This window comes from Pteropus alecto, unplaced genomic scaffold (genome assembly GCF_000325575.1).
Source record: "Pteropus alecto unplaced genomic scaffold, ASM32557v1 scaffold276, whole genome shotgun sequence".
Lineage (NCBI taxonomy): Eukaryota > Metazoa > Chordata > Mammalia > Chiroptera > Pteropodidae > Pteropus > Pteropus alecto.
Window position 1 is genome coordinate 3,258,317 of NW_006438074.1, and position 21,925 is coordinate 3,280,241.

Consider the following 21,925-nt stretch of genomic DNA (forward strand, 5'->3'; position numbering starts at 1 on the left):
TTCTTTCCTTTCTATGGAAACTACATCTAAAAAACAATAAAAAAGGATAAAATCCTGGCCTCAGGTTAGGAAAAAACACTTTAAGATTCTACATCTTTATTGAATAGAGCAACAGGCGGGGATTGTTAAACTTTCATTGTGACATGTGGATTGTAAATTGAGCTTTTATTTTTGCTGCAATCATTTCATTTTACAGCAGTTGGGATTACGATTAGGCATGTGGTACTGGAAAGATGAAACCAAAACCCTTGAATTCAGAAGGTAAGTTTTAATACAAACTTTATTATAGCTTTTATAAAAATTACATGTGCTTGGGGTAAAAAAAATTTCAAGCAATACAAAAGAGTATAAAGAATAAAATAAATGGCTGTCAAAACCCCACCAGTGTAAGCCCCTCAATGGCAGGAACGATCTTACTCTTCTTCATGACCCTGGAGCTGTCTACAGAACTTGACAAAGCAGACACTCACCAAATGTTTATTGAACATGTTCAGTAAACCAACTAGATTCAAGCAGAGGAAGACTAGAGGCAGGGGACCAACATTAGATAGTTACACAGGTAAGAAACAGTGAGAGTCAGGACTAAGTCCATGTTGATAGTAATAGAAGGACTAAGAACTATTTAAGAGATGGAATTGACAGGATGTTTGGATAGAATTGATAGGATGTAGTGCCTGGATGTGAAGGGAGAGGGAGACATAGGTACTTATGTTGACACCCAGGTATCTGGGTGATTGAATGGCTGGGATTGCCTTTCACCCATATACAGAATAAAAGAGGCAAGACTGGCAATGTGTTTGTGGTTGCTGTTCACATGGATATATGTTTTAGGCTGTAGGACAAATGGGGCTGGAGGCCAGGAAAAAGTTAGCTAAGCAGATATAGTTACATTACAAATATAATGACATATTTAATGTCAGTTAAACAAATAATTTAAAGGCTAAACATTAGTCACAATTGAAAGTTTCTATTTCATAGAGTATTTATTTCAGTATTTGAGTAATCTGTCGTTTCCAAGGCAGTTATTTCAGTTTTTGTTCTCAAACATGTCACAGAAGCTTCTGTTGAGTAGCTCCTGAAACATCACACTCAGTGCGAAGTAGAAAGACAGCAAGATAGCTTTGGGATAAGACAGACTCTAAGAAAAACACAGGAGTCAAAATACATGTTAAAGCACAAGAACATGTAGATATAAATTTTAAGTGCCACTATTTCCTTTTTTCCTTCGAAATATTTTTTTTTGTTTTTTTAAAAATCTTTTTTGTTGTTTCGTCTTTTTAAAATTTCTTTTTCCAACATGTTCTTTTCTCAATCTTCATATATATTTCTTCTGTGATGACAATTGGAACATTCTTTTACTTACTAATCTTTGTAAATGAAATTAATTTGTAGTATTTTTCAAGCTAATTTTTAATGCTAATCTAAAAATAATCCACCTAAGTGGCACTATTTTCTGTACAAGTCTACTAATAAATTCACAGCTATCAATTTCACACCGACTTTCTTATTTATAAAATATTCATAAACCAAATTTTCTTTTGTTTTTTTACCAAGTTATTCTTTGAAAATAACTTGGTTAATTTCCACTAATTTGGGGCAATATACATGGGATAGTATGATTTAAAAGGTAGATTATATGACATGATGTTGAACAAAAAAGGCCAGACATAAAAATGTAAATACTGTTTGATTCCATTTATATAAGAGTTTAAAATAACAGCCAAGAAAAGAACTGTGATGATAGAGGTCAGAATAATGGCCATCTTTGAAGTTATCAGCTGGCAGGGGTGAAAATCTCAGAATATTCTGAGGTACTGGAAATAGCCTATATGTTGATCTGGGTGGTGGTTACGTGGGCATATACATAGTGAAAAGTTCATCAGGCTGTCCACTTAAGAGTTACGCACTTTACTACATGTAAGTTATACCTCAATTTAAAAAGTTAAAAATAAAAAACTCCAAACTCCAGACTCTGTGTAATAGACAAATTGGGGGCAGTTAGGAGAGATGGAAAAGGAATACCATGAAAAATAGGTGGGTGGGGGCAGCTCTTTTGTAGTGGGCAGCTTCCTGTTTAAGTAACTCAGTGTGGTGAATTTCAGAGTATCAGCATTACCTTGGGAGTCTAGCTGCTAGGGACAATACTAAGGAAGAGGAAAGCTAACCTTTATATGTTGTAGGTCAGAGTTAGTGTTTAGATTTGATGCATATATAGGTACCAATTTCCTTTTAAAGTCTAAGCATATCCTATGACAAAAGTATAGGTTTGAAGCCAGAGAGGACTCAAGCTGGACTCAAGAGGACTCAATGCTCTTTTTTTCAGAGACAGTGTGGCAGAGACTTGTTACCCCAATGCATGGTGATGAGACAGGACAGAGGCAGAGGAGGTTGAGAGGTTACAGTGGTAAGAATGGGAACTGCAGAGGCAAAAGGCCTGTTCAATCACTGTTCTCAGACCTACTTCTTTTTGGTACCACTCCACAAACCTTTACTGAGCGTACATGATGGAATTGCATCTATGCTCTAGAAAGCCCTCTGTCACTGTAGCATGGATGGTGAGATTATAACTGGGGAGAGAAGATAATTATGCAGCAATCTAAGGGGGAGATGAAGACTTGCAGGAGAATGTAGAGTCAAAGACTCCTTCTAGAGCTAGCCAGAGAGAAAGAAATGATTAGAAGAGTCTGGAAAAACCCTGAGACACACAGGCCTTCAAAGGCAAAAAAGATTTTCTAAGAAGAGGGAGAGTGGTCACAATGTCAGATGCTAAAGAGAGCTCAGGGTGGGGCAAATACTAAAAAGATGCCTTTCTTTGGATTTAACAAGTTAGGGGGTTGCTGGGGACCTAAGTGAGCAACAGTTTCAGGACAGCAGTAGGATGGAAATTAGATAAGGAGAGAAATTAGATGAGAGAATCTGAGATAAAGATGAGGAACTAACAAAAATATACTCTTATTGGTAAGTTTACCAGTGAAAAAGGAAAGAGATGTCAACCTTAGGGGGTCCAGTACTCAGAAACAAGGATTTTTGTGGGTTTTGTTTTAAAGGTAGGAAATTGTTTTGGGAGAAAGAAGAGATGGAAGAGAAGAGAAGGAAGGTATAAATAGGATAAAGATCATAGGTTAGCTTGGAAAAGATAGAAACAGCTTTTCCACTGACTACGGTGAGAAGGAGGTAATACAGACAGGAAAGCCTGGGAATTTGAAAGTGCAGGGAGGAATATCTATGCTGCTCTCCTTACTGATAATAAATCAGACCCTTCCAGTTACTCTTGGAAAGAGAATCTTTTGGTAGTAGTGCTGCTGATCCTAACTTTTCCCCCAAGATTGCTGTTCCCCTTGGTGCTCACTCACCAGTAATACCCACCACTGCCATTCTGGGCTGGGCCAAGGCTGAGGGAAATCACATTTACCCAAGTACCCTGATTGAGTACCCAAATGGGGCCATTTCCTAAAGCCCAGAAGACAGGGAAGACTTCCCAGGAGAGATGATAGCCCAGCCAAGACCTGAGGAGGAGTAGGAGTTGACAAGGCAAAGGGAGGTTTGGTTGGGGAGGAGGAGAGTGCTTTCTAGGCAGAAGGAACAGCATGTGCAAAAGTCTATTTTTGAGAGGGCATGGGACATGTTTGAGACTTAAGGCAGTTCAGTAGGCTGAATGTAGCGTTCCAAGTGTTGAGAGATAAAGTAGACCAGGGCGAGATCATGAAAGGTCTTGCATACCATGCTGAGATACTCGAACTTTCTTTAGAGGGCTCAGGTTTTAAGCAGGTAGGTAACCTGTGATTAGAACCACATCTTAGGAAGATGACTCTGTCTGCAGCATGAAATAGTAGTTCAAAGGGAGACAAGACTGGAAGTAGGGAGATCAGTTAAGAAGCAGTTGCAGAAATTTAGTTGACGGGTGATGGTGGCTACAATTGTGGCAGAGAGAAGAGAGGGAAGTAGAGAAATTGGAAAGATATTAAAGAATTACGTGATTAATGGGCTGTAAGGGCTTAAAGGATGATAGAGGAATCAAGGATGGCGCCATTTTCTGGCTTGGACACTTGGGTAGGTGAGTTGAGGGAAATAGGGATAGTGAATACAGTTTAAAGGGGAACGAGTTCAGTTTTGGATATACTGAATTTGAGGTGTCTGTAGGATGCCTGAACAAATGTGTCCAACAGACAAATGTATCAGTTTCCATGTCTGCAGAAAGATCTGAACCTTAAATATAAATTTGTGAGTTATTGGTGTTAGTGGAGTAAATGAAATTACTCAGAGGAAGTGAGGAGAACAACCAGTTAGAAGCCTGAGATAGGCTCTCATTTAGAGAACTTGAGAAAAGGGGCTTTAGGAGACTAAGAAATAACAGCCAGAAATGGGGAGGAAAATTTGGAGTGTCATGAATCCAGATAATCTGCTTTGCAAAGTAATAGCTTGATCTCAGGGGCATTCACATTCTACCTGGAAGTCTCTTCCATGGTTTTAGTCTCCCTTCACATGGGGTAGGCCACCTTTTACAACCACTAGCCAACAGGAGTTTGTAGACTTCCAGGTGTTCTCAAGTTCACATCAAGAAAAGATGATCTCTTTCTTCTTCTCCACCTTGCAGTTCCTGGCATCTTTCCTGGATGAATGACATTGGAAATCCTACCCTTGAGAGAAAACCTAGCTCCCTATTCACAGGCAGATCTTTCCTTACCTTTGTAGATTATATCCTGAGGGAGATATCTGTATCAAGATACAACAGCATACCCATAACCTTCATGCAAGAAATGGACACAGTAATGAGCAGGGAAAAGGTGGTCATTATTTCTTAATAGGTAGTTAAGGAAGAAACGGTAAAGAGTGGTTTGGAAGGAGACCTGGGTTCAGATCCTAACTCTCCTGCTTACTAAGTGGTTATTTGTCAAGTTACTTAGCCCTGCTAATTATCAGTTCTCTCACCTGCTGAATGAAATAATAAATACCTCGTGAGGAACAAATTGACAGTGTTACATAACTCATCAGCATGCATACCCATTTCTTATTTATTAAAGAGGGAATAACTATTCACTGGCCACATCTAGGTTGATATGCTTCACTTTGACACTGTCAGAAGTCCTATCCTTGTTTCAAATACCCCTACTCCCAGCTGGGAAACAATCAGTAGCCTGTATGAGTCTTTGCCAAGGTCATTGACTCCCCTGAAGACATACAACTGAGGAAACTACACCTCCAGAATCCCTGAACTTCTCTTGTTTTTTATTATGACCTAAGAGGAAACTAACTAACCACTGAAAAGCTCTTGTGTGAAAGCCAAAAGTGGTTCAGCCCTCTGCATTTCAGTGATGGGTTCCAGAGGGAAAATATGATTGTTTTTCTCATTTATTTCAGGGCAAAAGGAAACAACATGATTATGTTATAATAGGAAAACACATTAACTAAATGCACTGTGCGAAAGGTCCACATTCTAAGTGGATTGCCAGATTGAGGGGGAGACTGGAGACTGTAGGAGGGTACAAAACTAGCTCTCACTGTAGTTTGGGAGCCAATCAGAGGGGCAATTCAAAGGACAGTTTTCAGTTAAAATGATGATTCTTAGTGATTCCAAATGCACTGTGAGCATAAGCTGCCTTTAGAGCTATGACCGGGCACTCACAAAGAGAAATCCATCTCACTAACTGAACTAGAAAATGACTTCAGTCAAGGGAAAAACCACTCAGACAAGTGTGATGTAGGGAAGACACGTCCAGAGGTCAGAGAAAAAGGACTAGAGGTTTAGCAGTAAATGACAGACTGTTGGCTAAGGGAAGGCACTGCTTGCCACGAATTTCAAACACTGGGACATGGGTCAGCTTCTACGTGCCTTCGTTCTCTCTGTCAATAAAGTGACAGCCATGTACTATATGATCTTTCAGATGTCCTCTACCCCTCAAATTTTATGATTCCATGATTTTATAATGCTGAGCTCGTTTGACTTAGTTCATAGACCTAATCTGCAAGATAGCCCCAAATGTATCCTTTCAGATTTCCTATTTTAGGACTCTCTGGCCTCAAATAATCTCAGGCAAACTAATAGGGCAAGAAACTTTGCATTCTAGGGATGAGACTGAGAAAAGGATAGGAGATAGCAAGTTCATTTGCAATTAACTTAGCTTGGGTATTTCTATCTCGTTTCATCTAGAGAAGAGAAACACTGGAGAGAGCTGGTGACCTGAGGCTTCTTTAGCCTGGTAGGAAGTAACAGCCAATGCCTTGTAAGTGGCCAGAACACTGTGATGTTCCAAGGAAAAGTTTGAAAACAACTTTGTGTTCTTGTTTAGGATGGTTGTATTGAGGAAGGAGGTACTAATCTGCACATTAGACATCTAGCAAGCAGCATGGGCTTCAAAGAGCCTTTGGAAAATGTCTGAATGGATTTCACGTATATGCAAAATGAATGTAAGGAACAAAATAAAAGCAAAACAAAATGAAAACAGACTCATAGATACAGAAAACAAACTGATGATTGCCAGATGGGAGCAGGAGTTGGGGGACTGGGTGAAAAAGGTGACAGGATTAAGAAGTACAAATTGGTAGTTACAAATTAGTCAAGGGGATATGAAGTACAGCATTGGGAATCTAGCCAATAATATTATAATAATTATGTATAGTGCCAATTGGTTACTAGATTAATTAGGGGATCACTTCGTAAGTTATATTAAATGTCTAACCACTGTGCCGTATACCTAAAACTAATAAACTAATATTGAATATCAACTCCAATTGAAAAATAAAAATTAAAAAATATATCAGTGTTTGGGGGATTTGAGTATTTCGTTAAAGGCTTTCTAAATGGTATGTCAATAGATATATTGACCACATACTGTTTCTTCCTGTATATCTCTATTAACTTTGTTTTTAATTATTCAGGTTATAAATCAACACATTCTTCTTATTAAAAACCTCAAGTAATACAGAAGTATACAAATGTGGAAGATAGGTCTCTTCCTCACAATCTGACTTCTCTGCCCTATCTGATCCTCCATCTCTCTTTGGAGGTAGCCACCATCAACATTTGGTATCTTTCTATTTCTTTTTCTCCACCTACCCTCATCCCAGTGTATTTCAGCTGTCCCTGCCCCCACGGCTCCAAATGCCCAGTCCTTGGAGACCCGTGATAAGAGGAGCACCAGAAAGAATGAAAAGTTTAGGAATCATCCACTGAACAACTTGATGCCAATGGTTAAAAAAAAAAAAGAAAAATACAAAAAAAAAAAAAAGTCACTCCCTTGAGGTGGCATCATGTAATGCTTTTAGGAGCAGACCTGTTCTACAACCTGAATATTGCCAGGAGTTACCCTGAACAAGCCCAGTCCCGTCTGATCTCAGAAGCTAAGCAGGTTCAGGCCTGGTTAGTACTTGGATGGGAGACCACATAGGAAGACCAGGTGCTTAAGTATAAAAAATAAAAAGGGATTGTAAGCTGACAAGGTCCTTGCAATCTGTGAGGTTAACCAAGGGTTGCCTCACCTAAAAAATAAATAAATAAAATTGGCAGTAATAGTAATATTTTTCTCATAGAGTTGCTGTGAGGATTAAATAAGATTATAGATAAAAGCCCTTGGTGCATAAAAAGTACTCAATAAATCAAAAAATTCTTCCAAACTTATCATGAACTTTCTGTTTCTTGTGAAGTTACTGTACTATTTTCAGATGGAAATTTTTTTGTGTATGATGGTATTCTGGAGGCTGCTGACATGTAGAGGCTGGATATAAAGTCTGAAATTTTCATCTTTTTCTGGATGATTGTTCCATATGTAAATACATGAGTGGTTTACCTCGAATTCTCTTTAGAATCCACTCATAATATAGCTGGTTCTAAGGTTACATGAGCCATGGTCATGATATGATTAGCTTCCCCTGGAAAAAGGTTAAGTTCCTATTTTTCTCATTTCTATTACAGTTTTACACCTGCAGTAGAACTCAAGGAAAAGGGAAAGAAAGGCAAAGCAGTTCACTTTGCTGAAATTGATGGTCCAGCTTCAGAAAGGTATCTTAACTTCCCAACCATGGCAACGTTGCTCTTAGCACCTCTCAGCAGAATGGCTTAAGCCTTTAAAAACTCTAAGAAAGTATCATTCCCATTTTCCTAGGTTGAAATGTAAATACCCATCAAGGAAAGAACATGCATTATTTCATAATTATGCTGGGAGTTAAAATAGTTCCTATGAATGTATCCCTGTGATAATTTGGCTATTAGAAAATTTTCAGCTCTTTATATATTTTTAAAAATCTGATAATGGTATCTACACCAGAGACAGATGATTTGAATGATCTATTTTGGATGGAATTGGTGTTTACACTTATGTCAGGCAGTGTATATTACTCCTACCCCTAGTGTAGTACATACAGAGTTTAATAATGTACTCCTAAATGATCCTACATTAAAAGGAATCTGTGAATGAAACTCAAGCTCTCATTAATTTATAGTAAAAGCCTCATGCACCTCAAGATTAATACAACTAAAACCTTTCAAAGCACTACTAGAGACTGCTTTATTCTAAAACAGGTTGACAGATAAAAGGTTTGCTTCAAGAGATGCTAAGTCACCTCAAGCCTTAGAGAAACGAGGTCAGCAGGGCAACGTTACACTGCATGATGCTAAATGTGAGTAACTGTTTCCTCATCCTTACTTTCTCATCTGGTGTGAACCGCTAAAGCAGCTCTTTGTCCCTCTTTCAATTGTTCATCTTCTTTCCTTTCAGTTGTTGCTTTGCTTTTGCTACAAGAGACCGAGATGCAGCGGATTTTTTCTTTTTCAACATTTATGAGGTATGTAATGCTTGTGAGACACTTTAGACCTTTTATCCTTTATTTTGAAGTAATTCCATCTGATAAATGATGACAAACCTGAGTTTTGGAGAAAGGGCACGGGGCTGGCTCTATGCAAGCCGTCCTCTCAGGTCCCAAATCAAAGGAAGCTGGAAGCCCAAAATAAAGTTCCAGGGCGAGGAGTGTGGAGAGCATGTTGTCAGAGTCCCATAAAGGCTGCACTATATTTACAGAATAGTTTTTTACAGAAAACCTTTATTTACTATTTTATTTACTATTAAAACTATTTATTTACAGAAAAGAGTATACTCACTTACCGAAGATGAGTTTTCTCCACTAGTTGTGTTCAGCAGCCCCAACAAGTCCTGGGTGTGTGCCTCTGGGCGAGCTTCTTGGCCTTTCTAAGCCTCAGTTTCCTCAAATACAAAATTGGAAGTAATGGTGTCTCCGTATGGCTGTGCTTGGAAGGTGCTTCACATGGCTCCTGCACTTGCGAGTGCTCAGTGAGAGTTGGGTCTCCAAGATTATTGGCAGTCCTCCCAAATTTCCTCAGCATTCAGCAAAGGCTGCTTATGGCAAACACCTGAGATTCCCAGCCTAAAGCTTTATTTTGTGACAGGAGCATACTCAGCCTGGCTACTGGGCAAGCAAGGAGTTCTAGAGAATCTGCCCGAGGAGCAACCTTCAATCTGTGATGTGCCAGAGAGGGTGATAAATGAATATCTCAGCTTCCATCTGTCAGGATAACTCTGAAAAGTTTTCTGTACTGTCTCCCAGAATCCCCTACAGGGCTGAACTTCATTGGTCCATAGTGATAATGAACTTGTTAACCCCTTTGTTGGCTTCCTTCCCTTCACTATCTCACTTCCCCACTCTCCTATTGATGTTTCCTGAGATCTCTTTCCAAGTAAAGTATTTACTCTCAAATCTTTGTCTCAGGATCTGTTTCTGGGAGAACCCAACCTAAGACAGGTAATTATTAATATCCTGGAAAAAAAAAAAAACTGCAATGCTCACCTGCATTCATCCTGCTGTCAAGGAATAGTTAAGGAAAGCATGCGAGAGAACGAATTTCCATTAGGGAAGGAAGGAAACAGCAACAGTCTTGAAAGTATATTTAGAAAGAAATCAGTCGCTTCTAGCTTTAAAACAAGTGAGACAGGATTGTAAATCAGTGCAATCTTTTTGGAAAGCGAGACTTATGAAACTTTATCAAACGTATATACTACGTCCTAGTAATTTTACTTCCAGGAAGTCACTCAACAATACGGTTATCAGGGTAATTACTGCAGTAATGTCTATAATATTTTTTGAAGACCTAAACATTTATCGGTAGAGGACTGGTTCCATAACTTAGGAGACATAGAATACTTTATTCAGCTATTCAAAGAATGAGGAAAACCTATACAAAGTATTATGGAAGAGGTCCATGTTACACAGATTTAAGTGGCAAAAACAAGTTACAAAGACCTGTGTATACAGCATTATTCTATTTGTTACAAAAAAAAAAATTAAGGCATATTGATGCATATGTATATGTATTGGTAGAGATGAGGGGCTCTTACATGTGATGGTCTATACTTTGGGAATTTTAGGAAGGATTCATAATGAACTTGTAACAGTGGTAACCACCAGGGAGTAGGATGGTGAAAAGGGGTGAGAGGAGAGGACTTTCAACTTGCTACATTTGTATGTTTCTTAAACAATGGAAGAATATTACTTCTATAATAAAACTTTTAAAATTTAAAACTGATAAGCAAAACTTATCAATTTAAGTTATCAATTATCAAAATGATAATTTAATGTCTGACCTTCCAAAAACTTTTGCATACAAAAATTAGATTTCTTACATCTTCAACAATATAGTAGATAGAATTTTCAATGGGAAATTAGTTGTGTGAAAGGCATGATAACGTATATCTACTTATGCTGTGTGTTCCTATAATTTTTATGAGAAACTTATGTTTGAAATATGTTAGTGTTAATTTCTCTCCTTTTTTTTTTATCTCCCCATAGGAATAAGAATCTTGATAATTTCCTCATGGCGTTATTGTACTATTTATCTCATTACTTGGAAAAAATCTCACTGGAAAAGAAGCCCAAAAGCTATATGGTGTAAGTAGGATTTTGTAGTGTGCTTTAGAGTTTTATCACTGCCAGTATTATAACTAACTGTTGTCCAGGGTGAAGAGGTTATGGAAATTTTTACATCTTTGTGTAGTATACTAAAACATTTTACATGGGAGGAGTTCACCAGTATTTTAAAGCTCACTGAATAATTCAGGTGGGTATTCTGGTAATAAAATATTCCAAATAACGTAGACCAGCACTGCCCAGTAGAAATATAGTAAGAGCCACATATGTAACTTAAAATTGTCTAGTAGCTGTATTTTTAAAATGTAAAGATACAGATGAAATTAATTTTAATAATATATTTTATTTATTAGTGACCCAAAAATATTATCATTATAAGATGTAGTCAATATTAGGTAGTTATCGATAAAATACTTTACCTTTTTTTGTAGTAAATCTTTGAAATTTGATTTCTGTTTTATACTTACAATGTATCTCAATTCAAACTAGCCACAGTAAGTGTTCAATAGCCACATGGGGCTCTTGGCTACCATATTGCAAATATAGATATAACTCATATGCTTTTTATGCTTACAAAGTTCTTGCTAAAGGTTTTGTAAGCATCCAATTAAAAAACAATTAAAAAATCAATATATATGACCAAAATGATATGCTATATCACAGGGAAAAAAACCCACAAAATTTCTTAGGCTACATATGAAGATTATTTAACTGCTTTAGACAGAGGTGACTCAGAGCCGTACACCCAGGGCAAGAATCCAAAATTCTGAGTCCAGAGCAGAACAATGCCTCTCAAGCTTGGTGACCTTTCAAAAGCCATGGAACTTTCCAAATGTCCAGGCTGCCCTCTCCAGTATATGTGGAACCAACCCAATGAGTTAGCTTTTAGGAATGCTGGTAGAGCCTTTAATTCGTTGTTGCAGAATGTTATCAAGATGCACAATCCTTATATACAACTAAAGCAGTTTGATTTTATGGATCGCTAAATGCATCTGGACAGCAGTTTTGTAAAGAACCAAATAAATAATTCAAACACTGCTGCTCTAGTAAAGCCATTATAATATGTAACGCTCATGTTATTTCAGGACTGCATTTCACAGCAGGGCAGCCAGAGATCATAAGATCTCTGTGAGAGCAAGCAGAAGGACTCAAGCTGGCTGTGGGCTCAGGAGGTCTGAGGAGTCTTACTGTTCCCAAAAAGAAACTGGTTAGACTTTGGTGGCATGTTAGCTTACATTTTGTGAGGGGTTTTCTGTCCTAAGGCTGAGGATTATTGCTAGTCTGGCAGAAAGATTTGTTTCATTTCTTAATTTATAGAAATAGATGAAAGAGAAGAAAGGTTTCTTAGTTATTTTAAAAATTCACTAAAACTTATTAGAACATAGTAATATAAAGTAGATTTTCTTGAAAGTAGTTACAGAATAACAAAGGAAAGAAATAAGACTTAAAATGATCGATTCTATGATGTGATTCTAAAAAAATTATAACTTCATTTTCAGGCTCCTGGTAGTCTATTAGTTATTATAATAGAAATAAATGTAAATTGCATTGAGATATGTGGCCATAAGTAACTTTAAGGAAAAAAAATTGATTTAGTCAAATTAGTGAGATAAAGCATTGGGACAGTTATAGTACTTACTTCACACAGTTACCTTGAAGATTAAATGAGATAATGCATGTTATCTTAACCTAGCACTTGACACTTGGGAGGAAAGCCTACAAATTGTGAAAGGAGAGCAGAAAGGAATGTAGGAGAATAGCAAAGATACAACTTAATGGTTTTAGATGATTGAAATTCCAGAAGAAACAGCCTTATCCCATTTTATAGATGAAGAAGCTAAGACTCAGAGGTTAAACAGTGGGCTGGAGATTACATGCCTTGTAATTGATGGAGCCCAAAGCCTATGCCTAAACCACTGTGCAATGTGCCCACCACCTGCTACACGTCAACTATACTTTCTTTTCCAGAGTATATCCATTTATAATTAGGAATTATAGTATATAGATGTTGATGTGAACAACATTGACTCTATTTTTGTATCCCTGCTTTTGTTTCTGTTCATGTTTCCATGCTGAGAACTCAGACCTGACTAGTTTCAGGTAGCACCAAAGCTTCATAATTAATGATTAGCTGTGTCCTGTAAACTTAAATAATGTAATCATAAAGAGTCCTGTCAGTAAATGGCCAGAATGGCATGGAAACCAAGATAAATGTCAGACTAGGTGTTGGTGTCAATTCTAAGCAATTATCCCTCACAAGACCACCAGGAGATATGGTTCCTGGCTCATACTGCATTCTTTGTCCCCTTTGTCTTGTCAGTCATCAGTAGTTCAGCTATACAATAAAATATTTGCTGTAGCAACTGTCTAGCAATGGAAAATAGCTGCTCTGACTCAGATGGTTGGAGTGCCTGGCTACTCTGATCCTACCCCTTGTAAGTAACTTACCTCATGAGAATTTCTGTTATAATTATTGGACTTGCCCACTTGATTTTTCAGTCGTAATATATCCTCATGGTATCCTCATGGAGGCAGGCACTGTGATGGACACTGGAGTGCTCGTGTGGATGTGTGTTTGTTGTGTTATATGAAATTTCAGCATTTAAATTTGGAACCCACTCTATCTATTCCAAAAACTCACTTTATTTCAGCGACTCACAAGCCTCCTTATCACTTATGATAATGTTTTGTGCTTTGAACCATCTGTATTATCTTTAAACATACCTCTGATCCAACCGCAGTATATCCTCACGTGGTCAGTCTAGTGGTTAACATCAAAAGGGGCAGTAATTTGTCCCTGTTGTTTAGACTGCATTTCTTTAGGTTTAAATATTGCTGAAAATTAAAAGGCAGGAAAAAAAATTAGTGACACCTTTTCAGTAGCAGTCACTGGACTGTATTGTCAGCAGTATTTTTTCCTCTATATTGTACTGCAAAAACTTCTAAAATTAGACTTCAGACATGTTGTAACCTAAGAACAGGTTGTCTTAAAGTTTATTTGCAATTCAATTGGAACTGGGTGTATTTTTACTGGGAAGTAGGGTTATTATAATGGATATCGCAGTTTTGGAGTAGCTGTCTTGCAGATGCCTCCTTAGCACACACAAAAGTGAGAATAGGCAAACATTGAGTCCCACACTTAGTAGTGACATCAGGAACCCAGGGGACGCTGAGGTGGGAAAAAATCCATGGCTGTTTTAGCAAAACAGCAGGGAGGTGGGCTGCTAGCTGCCTCAGAAACCAAGATAGGTAATTTGTCAGTCGAACTGTTCTATATAAATTAGAACTGCCTGTATATAAAATTAAGGATGCAAGGCATGAAGAATGTGTAAAAAAGTGGAAATTCATCATAAACTCGAAATGCCGATGACAATGATAAACATCAAAGGACTTTGAGAACCTCCCTCTGCCAAAGCTCGAATGAAATAAATAAAGGATAAGTCAGGTGTGTTGACTCACTTGTATTTCTTTCAAAACAGTTTATACTTCTGACTTGTCGCTAATTAACATATGCACTTGCCAAAATTAATCCAAATGATCTTTTTTTTCTTTTTCCAGGGGCCTTGTAGAGAAAAAAGAGATGGAATTGGTTTTAAGTAAGTTAGAAGTGGCACAAAAATACTTGGCGAAGAAGTACTGCGTCCTTGTCCTGGGCTTGGGAATGCCTGATAAGCATCACATGTGCTGTGGAAAGTAAATGCTTACTTAGGATTTCTTTTGACCTTCACTTGTTTGTATATCCACATCCTTAAGACTCTTAAATTTGGCTTTTGGTGCCCTTGAGAAAGGTTCCTTTTTTGTTGTACAGAATAATTGGTGTCAGCTGACACTCTGTCCTAAACACATGGGATGTCTCATTTGAGAGAGCCAAGTGAATATGGGAAGAATTCCAGGACCTCAGATCGTATTTTAACAGCCCTCCACTGCTTGGGTTTAAATTAGTGGTCCCCAACCTTTCTGGCAGCAGGGACTGGTGCTCCAATAAGAATCTAGTGCCTGATGATATGAGGTGGAGCTGAGGAGGTGATGCTAGTGCTGGGGAGCAGCTGCAAATACAGACGAAGCTTCACTCCCTCTCCTGCCACTCACTTCTTCCTGTGCAGCCCAGCTACTACCAGGCCACAGACCGATACCAGTTTGTGGCCAGGGGGTTGGGGACCCCTGGCCTATACTTAATATTTAATCTTTATAGTACATATGCATTACAAACTAATTTTGGGATAAAAAATATAGTTATAATAAATAGTTATATCATAATTAGATATTTGAGCATATCTTTTAATTCCCTGCATATAGAACCTCCATTTAAATATTATACTTTTAACAATCATTTTTATTACAACATAATTTTTATTCAGACTTTTCAAGGAACTCATTGTGTTTGAAAGTGATTGCCTCAGTTTAGTACTAGCTCATTTCCAGGATATGTTGTTGGTCTTTTTTGCCGTCGTATGCAACATCACTTGCTTTTCAACTGCTTGTTGGATAGCGTTTTGGAGAAGAATCAGTTTAGAGCTTACCACCCACTATTTACATAACATTCCATACAGGTCAAGAGCAAAGGATATTGAGGAAAACAGATTACAGTTTTTGCCAGTAAAAGTTGTTAATTGGCCATGGTGTTGATTATGTCTGTTGAATAGAGTTTATGTTATTCTTTTGGTTGATTTTATCTAAGAGATAAGGGCAATGTTTTTGCCAGTTATGAGTGATTAATTGATTTCAATATTCTATTATTTCACTTCCTCCCAATGTGAAATATTCTAGTGAGAACATTTTCATGCATATTTTCTGACTTTTCTCTCTAATCTGTACACACTTAATATTGAACTGGATCACCTTATGTTATTTATCTCTGGAGTTAAAGATTTCAGTAGAACAAGCAGTTTGGGGGCTGTTAATTTAGTGCTTTCATGTTTCTTGAGAAGTAGGACGACATGTCTTTCTCTTCTAAATACATCTGTGAAATCCTGATATCACAAAAGCTTTGGCAAAATTTTGATGAACATGTTCAGTGAAAGCTCTCTGTGTTTTCCAGGAGAGAGAAGCAAACCCTGTTCACAGCACATGCTATGGAATTATGTTTGTTCTTTGGTTTTGGCCAGTTCTGGCTTCACCCCTACTTCTACCTTAAGCTTTATACCCTCCTTCTGTGCTCTCAATGCAGCTGTCATTTGATGAGTGACCAAAGAGGCTAGGGGTATGAATGAGGATGAGGAGAAAGGGTTCTTTGAAGCTTAGGTGTATATATCATCCTTAAACTCTATTCCCCGACTCTCATGCCCAGTCACTGGCACCAAGGCTTCTTTCCCATCTCTCAAACACATTCCTTTGAAATTTCTCTTCCCTTGTACAAAGCAGGCCTTGACCTTAACTTCAACCTGATTTTGCCTAAAGCAGCAAGGGACAAATGGACACATGACTTTTTTTTTTTAATCTCCAGCCCAGAACTCCATTGGCCTGGCTCTAGGCTTTGTATCCCTTCAGGAGTAACTAAAAATATTATATACTTTCCTTATTTTTGGTTTAGAGCTAAGAGTCTTATGTAGCAAGAAAGAATAAGAAAGCATCCTATCGGGCCACTGAGAATGGCCGGGGAGCTTGGAGGTCTGCATGGTCTCTGGTTTCAGCTGGCAGAAGCCGTGGAAGGGCAGAAATACCACATAAGCACTCCTGTCAGGCAGAGGCTTCCGGTGGCACAGAAAGATGCCGAGGCTTGTCCTGAAATGTTTCTGTTGGGCTCTATTGTTTAATATTTTCAAAATATTCTATAAAATACTCTTAAAAAAACCAAACAAACAAAAATCTTGTTTCCCTAGCATTCTAGTTATGAGGATAAATGTGGAGCTCTGATGGCCCTGAGTTTTAGTACAGACTCTCCCCCTAGTTAAATATGTGCCTTTGGGCTTACTTTGAACTTCAGTTTTCTCAACTGTAAAGTGGGAATAATAATGCTGACTGCATCATTGGGATCTTATGAGAAATAAATATGATAATAAATTTAAGGGGCTTAGCATAGTATTTGGTACATAGTCCACACTTAGTAAATGTTCACTTTAATTACCATTGTCTTAATTCTTTATTGAGGAAACCAGTGTGTAAATGAAGACTCTGTAGGAGGGGAGGGACCTGCCCCAGTAAAGGCTGAACCACCTCTTCAGTGGTTCCCCCAAATGGAGGTCTAGTTTGGGCCCATACAAATCATGAAGACCCTGTGAAAAGACTGAAAGTCCTAAGGGATTTGGGTCATCTTCCCCAGACCATGCAAGTTCAGGATAGTTCTGGAGAGCATGATACCAGGGCCAGTCCTAGGTCAATTACTCCAAGGAAGGCCCAAGCAAAAGCAGAAGCAAAACCAGAATCAACCCTGAAGTGCCCTGGATCTGGCTTTAGCCCCTATGACTAATCAAGTGACTGTAGGTACATAGCTCTCTCTGTCAACTCTCAAGTCCTCCCCAGGCCATGCCTGCTTTCTTAAGATTGGCAATCGGAATGGCCTGTGTTAGCGAGGGGAGGCCAAGTTCACTAATGGCCTGTGTTAGCGAGGGGAGGCCATGCGGGTACGCTCTCCTTAACATTGAATTTGTGTTGCAAGGACTCCTGGGAAAATGCCTGCCTTTAAAAAACAAGGCTCAGTCTACCTACCTCATTTAGAAGGGCAGAGGCACACTACTTTCCCCAGTCTCTTGATTGTACGGCATAGACCTTTGTCCATTTTGCTTCTGTTTCTTTTTGTAGTCAATAGCCATAACCGTTGTTTAAGATTCCATTTTTTCTTTATTTTTGACTTACTCTCTAGTTCTTTATTTCCATATCTACTAAAACCTCATGTTGCCTTTTCACCGTATTTCTACTCTCCCCACCTCCACAGCACTCACATCACCAGAAGCATTTGGAAGAACACATTTCCTGACTGGCTTGTTTATCTTGAAGTTACATTGATTAACTTTTGACTGAGCACTCTAGGGGTTTTGATCTGGGTAACCTAAGAAGTTGGAGAAAAAGATATTGGGACTCATTATCAATGCTTTTTGATAGCATTTATGTGACTAAATAGGTCTTGAGGCCACAAGTAATGATCCTGCAAAGGGGCATTTTGAAGGTAAGGGCTTGCTTAGATCACTGAAAGATCAAACTTCCCTGTCAACCTATAGTTGTGATTTATTGCAGGGAGAAAATATCAGATACACAGAAAGACTGGAAATTCTTTGAGGTGAGTCATTTACGTTTTGGGGCTTTTTTCTTTGATATGAAACATTTCTTTGACATAAACATTATATAGTAATAACTAATATCCATTTGTCAGGCACTTATTTTTAGTGAATGTCCTTTCTAAAAAGGATGCTAACAAACTATGTCACACCTTAAATTTTCAGTCTTATTTTTCTTCTGCAAAGGTGAGTACATGTATAACTTTCCACAGCTTTTAGGAATGTTGAGAGATTAGGTCATCTGGGTTTATATCTACTTAGCAGTATTATATAGACAGGTTGGAGTTTTCCATGTCATAGTTATGGGTTGTGATTCTTGTCCGTTTTCCGTTGCAGTCCTTTTACACTTTCTGTACATATGTAGCTTGGATTGTCTTCCGACGTCAATATTTCACAGAGATTGAGGAGGAAATAGGGAGGCTCTTTCGTACCAATATGTTCAATATTCCTCGAAGGAAGCGTGAGGATGAAGAATCAGGAGGGGAAAAGAAACGCATGACTTTTGTACAATTCAGGTATGACCTTTTGACTTTCCTAAGTTCAAAGACATCTCCAGAAAACAGGATGATGGGGCCTAAATGTTACCTTCCCATCCTCAACAGGAGAATGATGGCAAAACGCCCAGCGATTAAAAAAGCCATTTATATGCGCTCTCCAGTCATGTCTACTCTGCTGCCATCTCTCAGAGAAAAAGCTCAGAATGTCTTTGAGAAAAAGTGTTGTCAAGGAGACTTAATATTTTCAGCCCAGAGGGAAGAGTGCATGGAAAATCTGGATTCTGTGCACATGCCAATGTAAGTAGCCCAACGAGATTGAAAACAGAGTGTTCCTTCCTGCACTGGGCCTGGGAGGGAAAGGGGCTCAGACATTGCGCCTCTTCCCAAAAGCTGAACAAAGATGAAAGCACCATCTTTCTACCCGCCCCTGCGTCTCTCCATTTCCTTTCCGGAGCAGTTCATGGTACACCCATCTAGACTAGAAAAAAAATAGCTAGAAAGTTATGATAGAATTCAAATAATTCTAATTTGGATGACTGAGTAGCAGACTTGATAAGGCTGAGGTTTTTCCAATAGAATAATCTTTGGGAAACGTGGGAAGGGCCAGCAGAAAACCCAGCTGCAGGCTGAGTTTCTGACCCACATTTAGGACCATAGTGGTGGTTCAGGGAAACAGGAATGCTCCTTCACAGAGTGCATCTTGGGGGAGCCTCGATGTCTGTTCAACCCCCATACCCTCCTCCCTTTTGAATCAGAAGAAAACACGAAGGCGGCTGCAAGACATTCTTCCCTGATAGAAAGTAATAACATGAGGATTCAAGATACACTGTGCTTAGTCATGAAAAGACTGTCCCCTCAAACATCATTCCCTAAATAATCTGGTACATTTCATTTCTGTAATTAAGTCCTTGTGTTTGAAGTAAACTACTGTGACTTAAATCACTTTATATAGGACTAATATTTGTTATTATTAAACTTTTTTAATTGTTCAAATTATTTTGTTAAAAGTTCAAATGGCCTATTAAAGAATTCAAGAAAGCTCTTGAAAAGCTCATTTTCCTATATTTAATAGTTGGCTTTGTCATTTATTTACTTCTTTGTTTTCCATTTGGCCATTTAGAGTAACATATTAACAGTTAGCCAGTATTCTAGTGGACTAGTAAAGAAAAGAAAGACTGGAAATTCTTTGAGGTGAGTCATTTACGTTTTGGGGCTTTTTTCTTTGATATGAAACATTTCTTTGACATAAACATTATATAGTAATAACTAATATCCATTTGTCAGGCACTTATTTTTAGTGAATGTCCTTTCTAAAAAGGATGCTAACAAACTATGTCACACCTTAAATTTTCAGTCTTATTTTTCTTCTGCAAAGGTGAGTACATGTATAACTTTCCACAGCTTTTAGGAATGTTGAGAGATTAGGTCATCTGGGTTTATATCTACTTAGCAGTATTATATAGACAGGTTGGAGTTTTCCATGTCATAGTTATGGGTTGTGATTCTTGTCCGTTTTCCGTTGCAGTCCTTTTACACTTTCTGTACATATGTAGCTTGGATTGTCTTCCGACGTCAATATTTCACAGAGATTGAGGAGGAAATAGGGAGGCTCTTTCGTACCAATATGTTCAATATTCCTCGAAGGAAGCGTGAGGATGAAGAATCAGGAGGGGAAAAGAAACGCATGACTTTTGTACAATTCAGGTATGACCTTTTGACTTTCCTAAGTTCAAAGACATCTCCAGAAAACAGGATGATGGGGCCTAAATGTTACCTTCCCATCCTCAACAGGAGAATGATGGCAAAACGCCCAGCGATTAAAAAAGCCATTTATATGCGCTCTCCAGTCATGTCTACTCTGCTGCCATCTCTCAGAGAAAAAGCTCAGAATGTCTTTGAGAAAAAGTGTTGTCAAGGAGACTTAATATTTTCAGCCCAGAGGGAAGAGTGCATGGAAAATCTGGATTCTGTGCACATGCCAATGTAAGTAGCCCAACGAGATTGAAAACAGAGTGTTCCTTCCTGCACTGGGCCTGGGAGGGAAAGGGGCTCAGACATTGCGCCTCTTCCCAAAAGCTGAACAAAGATGAAAGCACCATATTTCTACCCGCCCCTGCGTCTCTCCATTTCCTTTCCGGAGCAGTTCATGGTACACCCATCTAGACTAGAAAAAAAATAGCTAGAAAGTTATGATAGAATTCAAATAATTCTAATTTGGATGACTGAGTAGCAGACTTGATAAGGCTGAGGTTTTTCCAATAGAATAATCTTTGGGAAACGTGGGAAGGGCCAGCAGAAAACCCAGCTGCAGGCTGAGTTTCTGACCCACATTTAGGACCATAGTGGTGGTTCAGGGAAACAGGAATGCTCCCCCCCCCCCCAAAAAAAATAGTTGTGTTTGTGTGTGTGTGTATGTCTTTTAATACACACATGCGCGCATAAACACAATCGCAACCATATACTTTAGTCTTTGGCCTTACTGCTTTATCTGTACCCATAATTCTTTTCACAGAGTTGGCATCTTGGGGGAGCCTCGATGTCTGTTCAACCCCCATACCCTCCTCCCTTTTGAATCAGAAGAAAACACGAAGGCGGCTGCAAGACATTCTTCCCTGATAGAAAGTAATAACATGAGGATTCAAGATACACTGGACTTAGTCATGAAAAGACTGTCCCCTCAAACATCATTCCCTAAATAATCTGGTACATTTCATTTCTGTAATTAAGTCCTTGTGTTCGAAGTAAACTACTGTGACTTAAATCACTTTATATAGGACTAATATTTGTTATTATTAAACTTTTTTAATTGTTCAAATTATTTTGTTAAAAGTTCAAATGGCCTATTAAAGAATTCAAGAAAGCTCTTGAAAAGCTCATTTTCCTATATTTAATAGTTGGCTTTGTCATTTATTTACTTCTTTGTTTTCCATTTGGCCATTTAGAGTAACATATTAACAGTTAGCCAGTATTCTAGTGGACTAGTAAAGAAACATTCTGTTTATTCATTTCTAAGTTCCTTTTAGCTTTATGAGAGTGTATCTTTGGTATGTTTAAAAACAAAATTTCATAAAAAGGCAAATTAAAATGTTTTCAACATTAAATTTTTTCTATGACTATTATTATTATTGACATTAAGATATAAAGTATATCTAATTCATTTAAAAGCCTTTTAGCATATGTTTTATTCATTCTTTCATTTATTCATTTAAAACAAATATGTATTAAACCCCTGCTCCATCCAGAGCCTTGTGCTAGGTTGCCTAGTGAAAACAGATTAAGACAAAGACCATACTCTCCAGTTCTGGGTAGTAGAGAAGATACGTAAAATACATACCTTCTCACAAT

At 38.2% G+C, this 21,925-nt stretch overlaps 1 protein-coding gene across 1 annotated transcript in view; it reads left to right on the forward strand.

Annotated features, from left to right (window-relative positions):
• The window catches only part of PPP1R36 (protein phosphatase 1 regulatory subunit 36), a 22,455-nt gene extending 774 nt beyond the window's left edge, over positions 1 to 21,681 (forward strand). The window contains exons 2-11 of the mRNA XM_015591939.2: positions 197 to 261; positions 7,910 to 7,996; positions 8,516 to 8,613; positions 8,712 to 8,778; positions 10,795 to 10,893; positions 14,431 to 14,565; positions 18,043 to 18,085; positions 18,420 to 18,598; positions 18,686 to 18,877; positions 21,093 to 21,681. Coding sequence (XP_015447425.1) covers positions 197 to 261; positions 7,910 to 7,996; positions 8,516 to 8,613; positions 8,712 to 8,778; positions 10,795 to 10,893; positions 14,431 to 14,565; positions 18,043 to 18,085; positions 18,420 to 18,598; positions 18,686 to 18,877; positions 21,093 to 21,279 — 1,152 coding nt within the window. The 3' untranslated portion in view covers positions 21,280 to 21,681. The remainder of the gene's footprint in view (positions 1 to 196; positions 262 to 7,909; positions 7,997 to 8,515; positions 8,614 to 8,711; positions 8,779 to 10,794; positions 10,894 to 14,430; positions 14,566 to 18,042; positions 18,086 to 18,419; positions 18,599 to 18,685; positions 18,878 to 21,092) is intronic.
• The last annotated feature ends 244 nt before the right edge of the window (positions 21,682 to 21,925 follow it).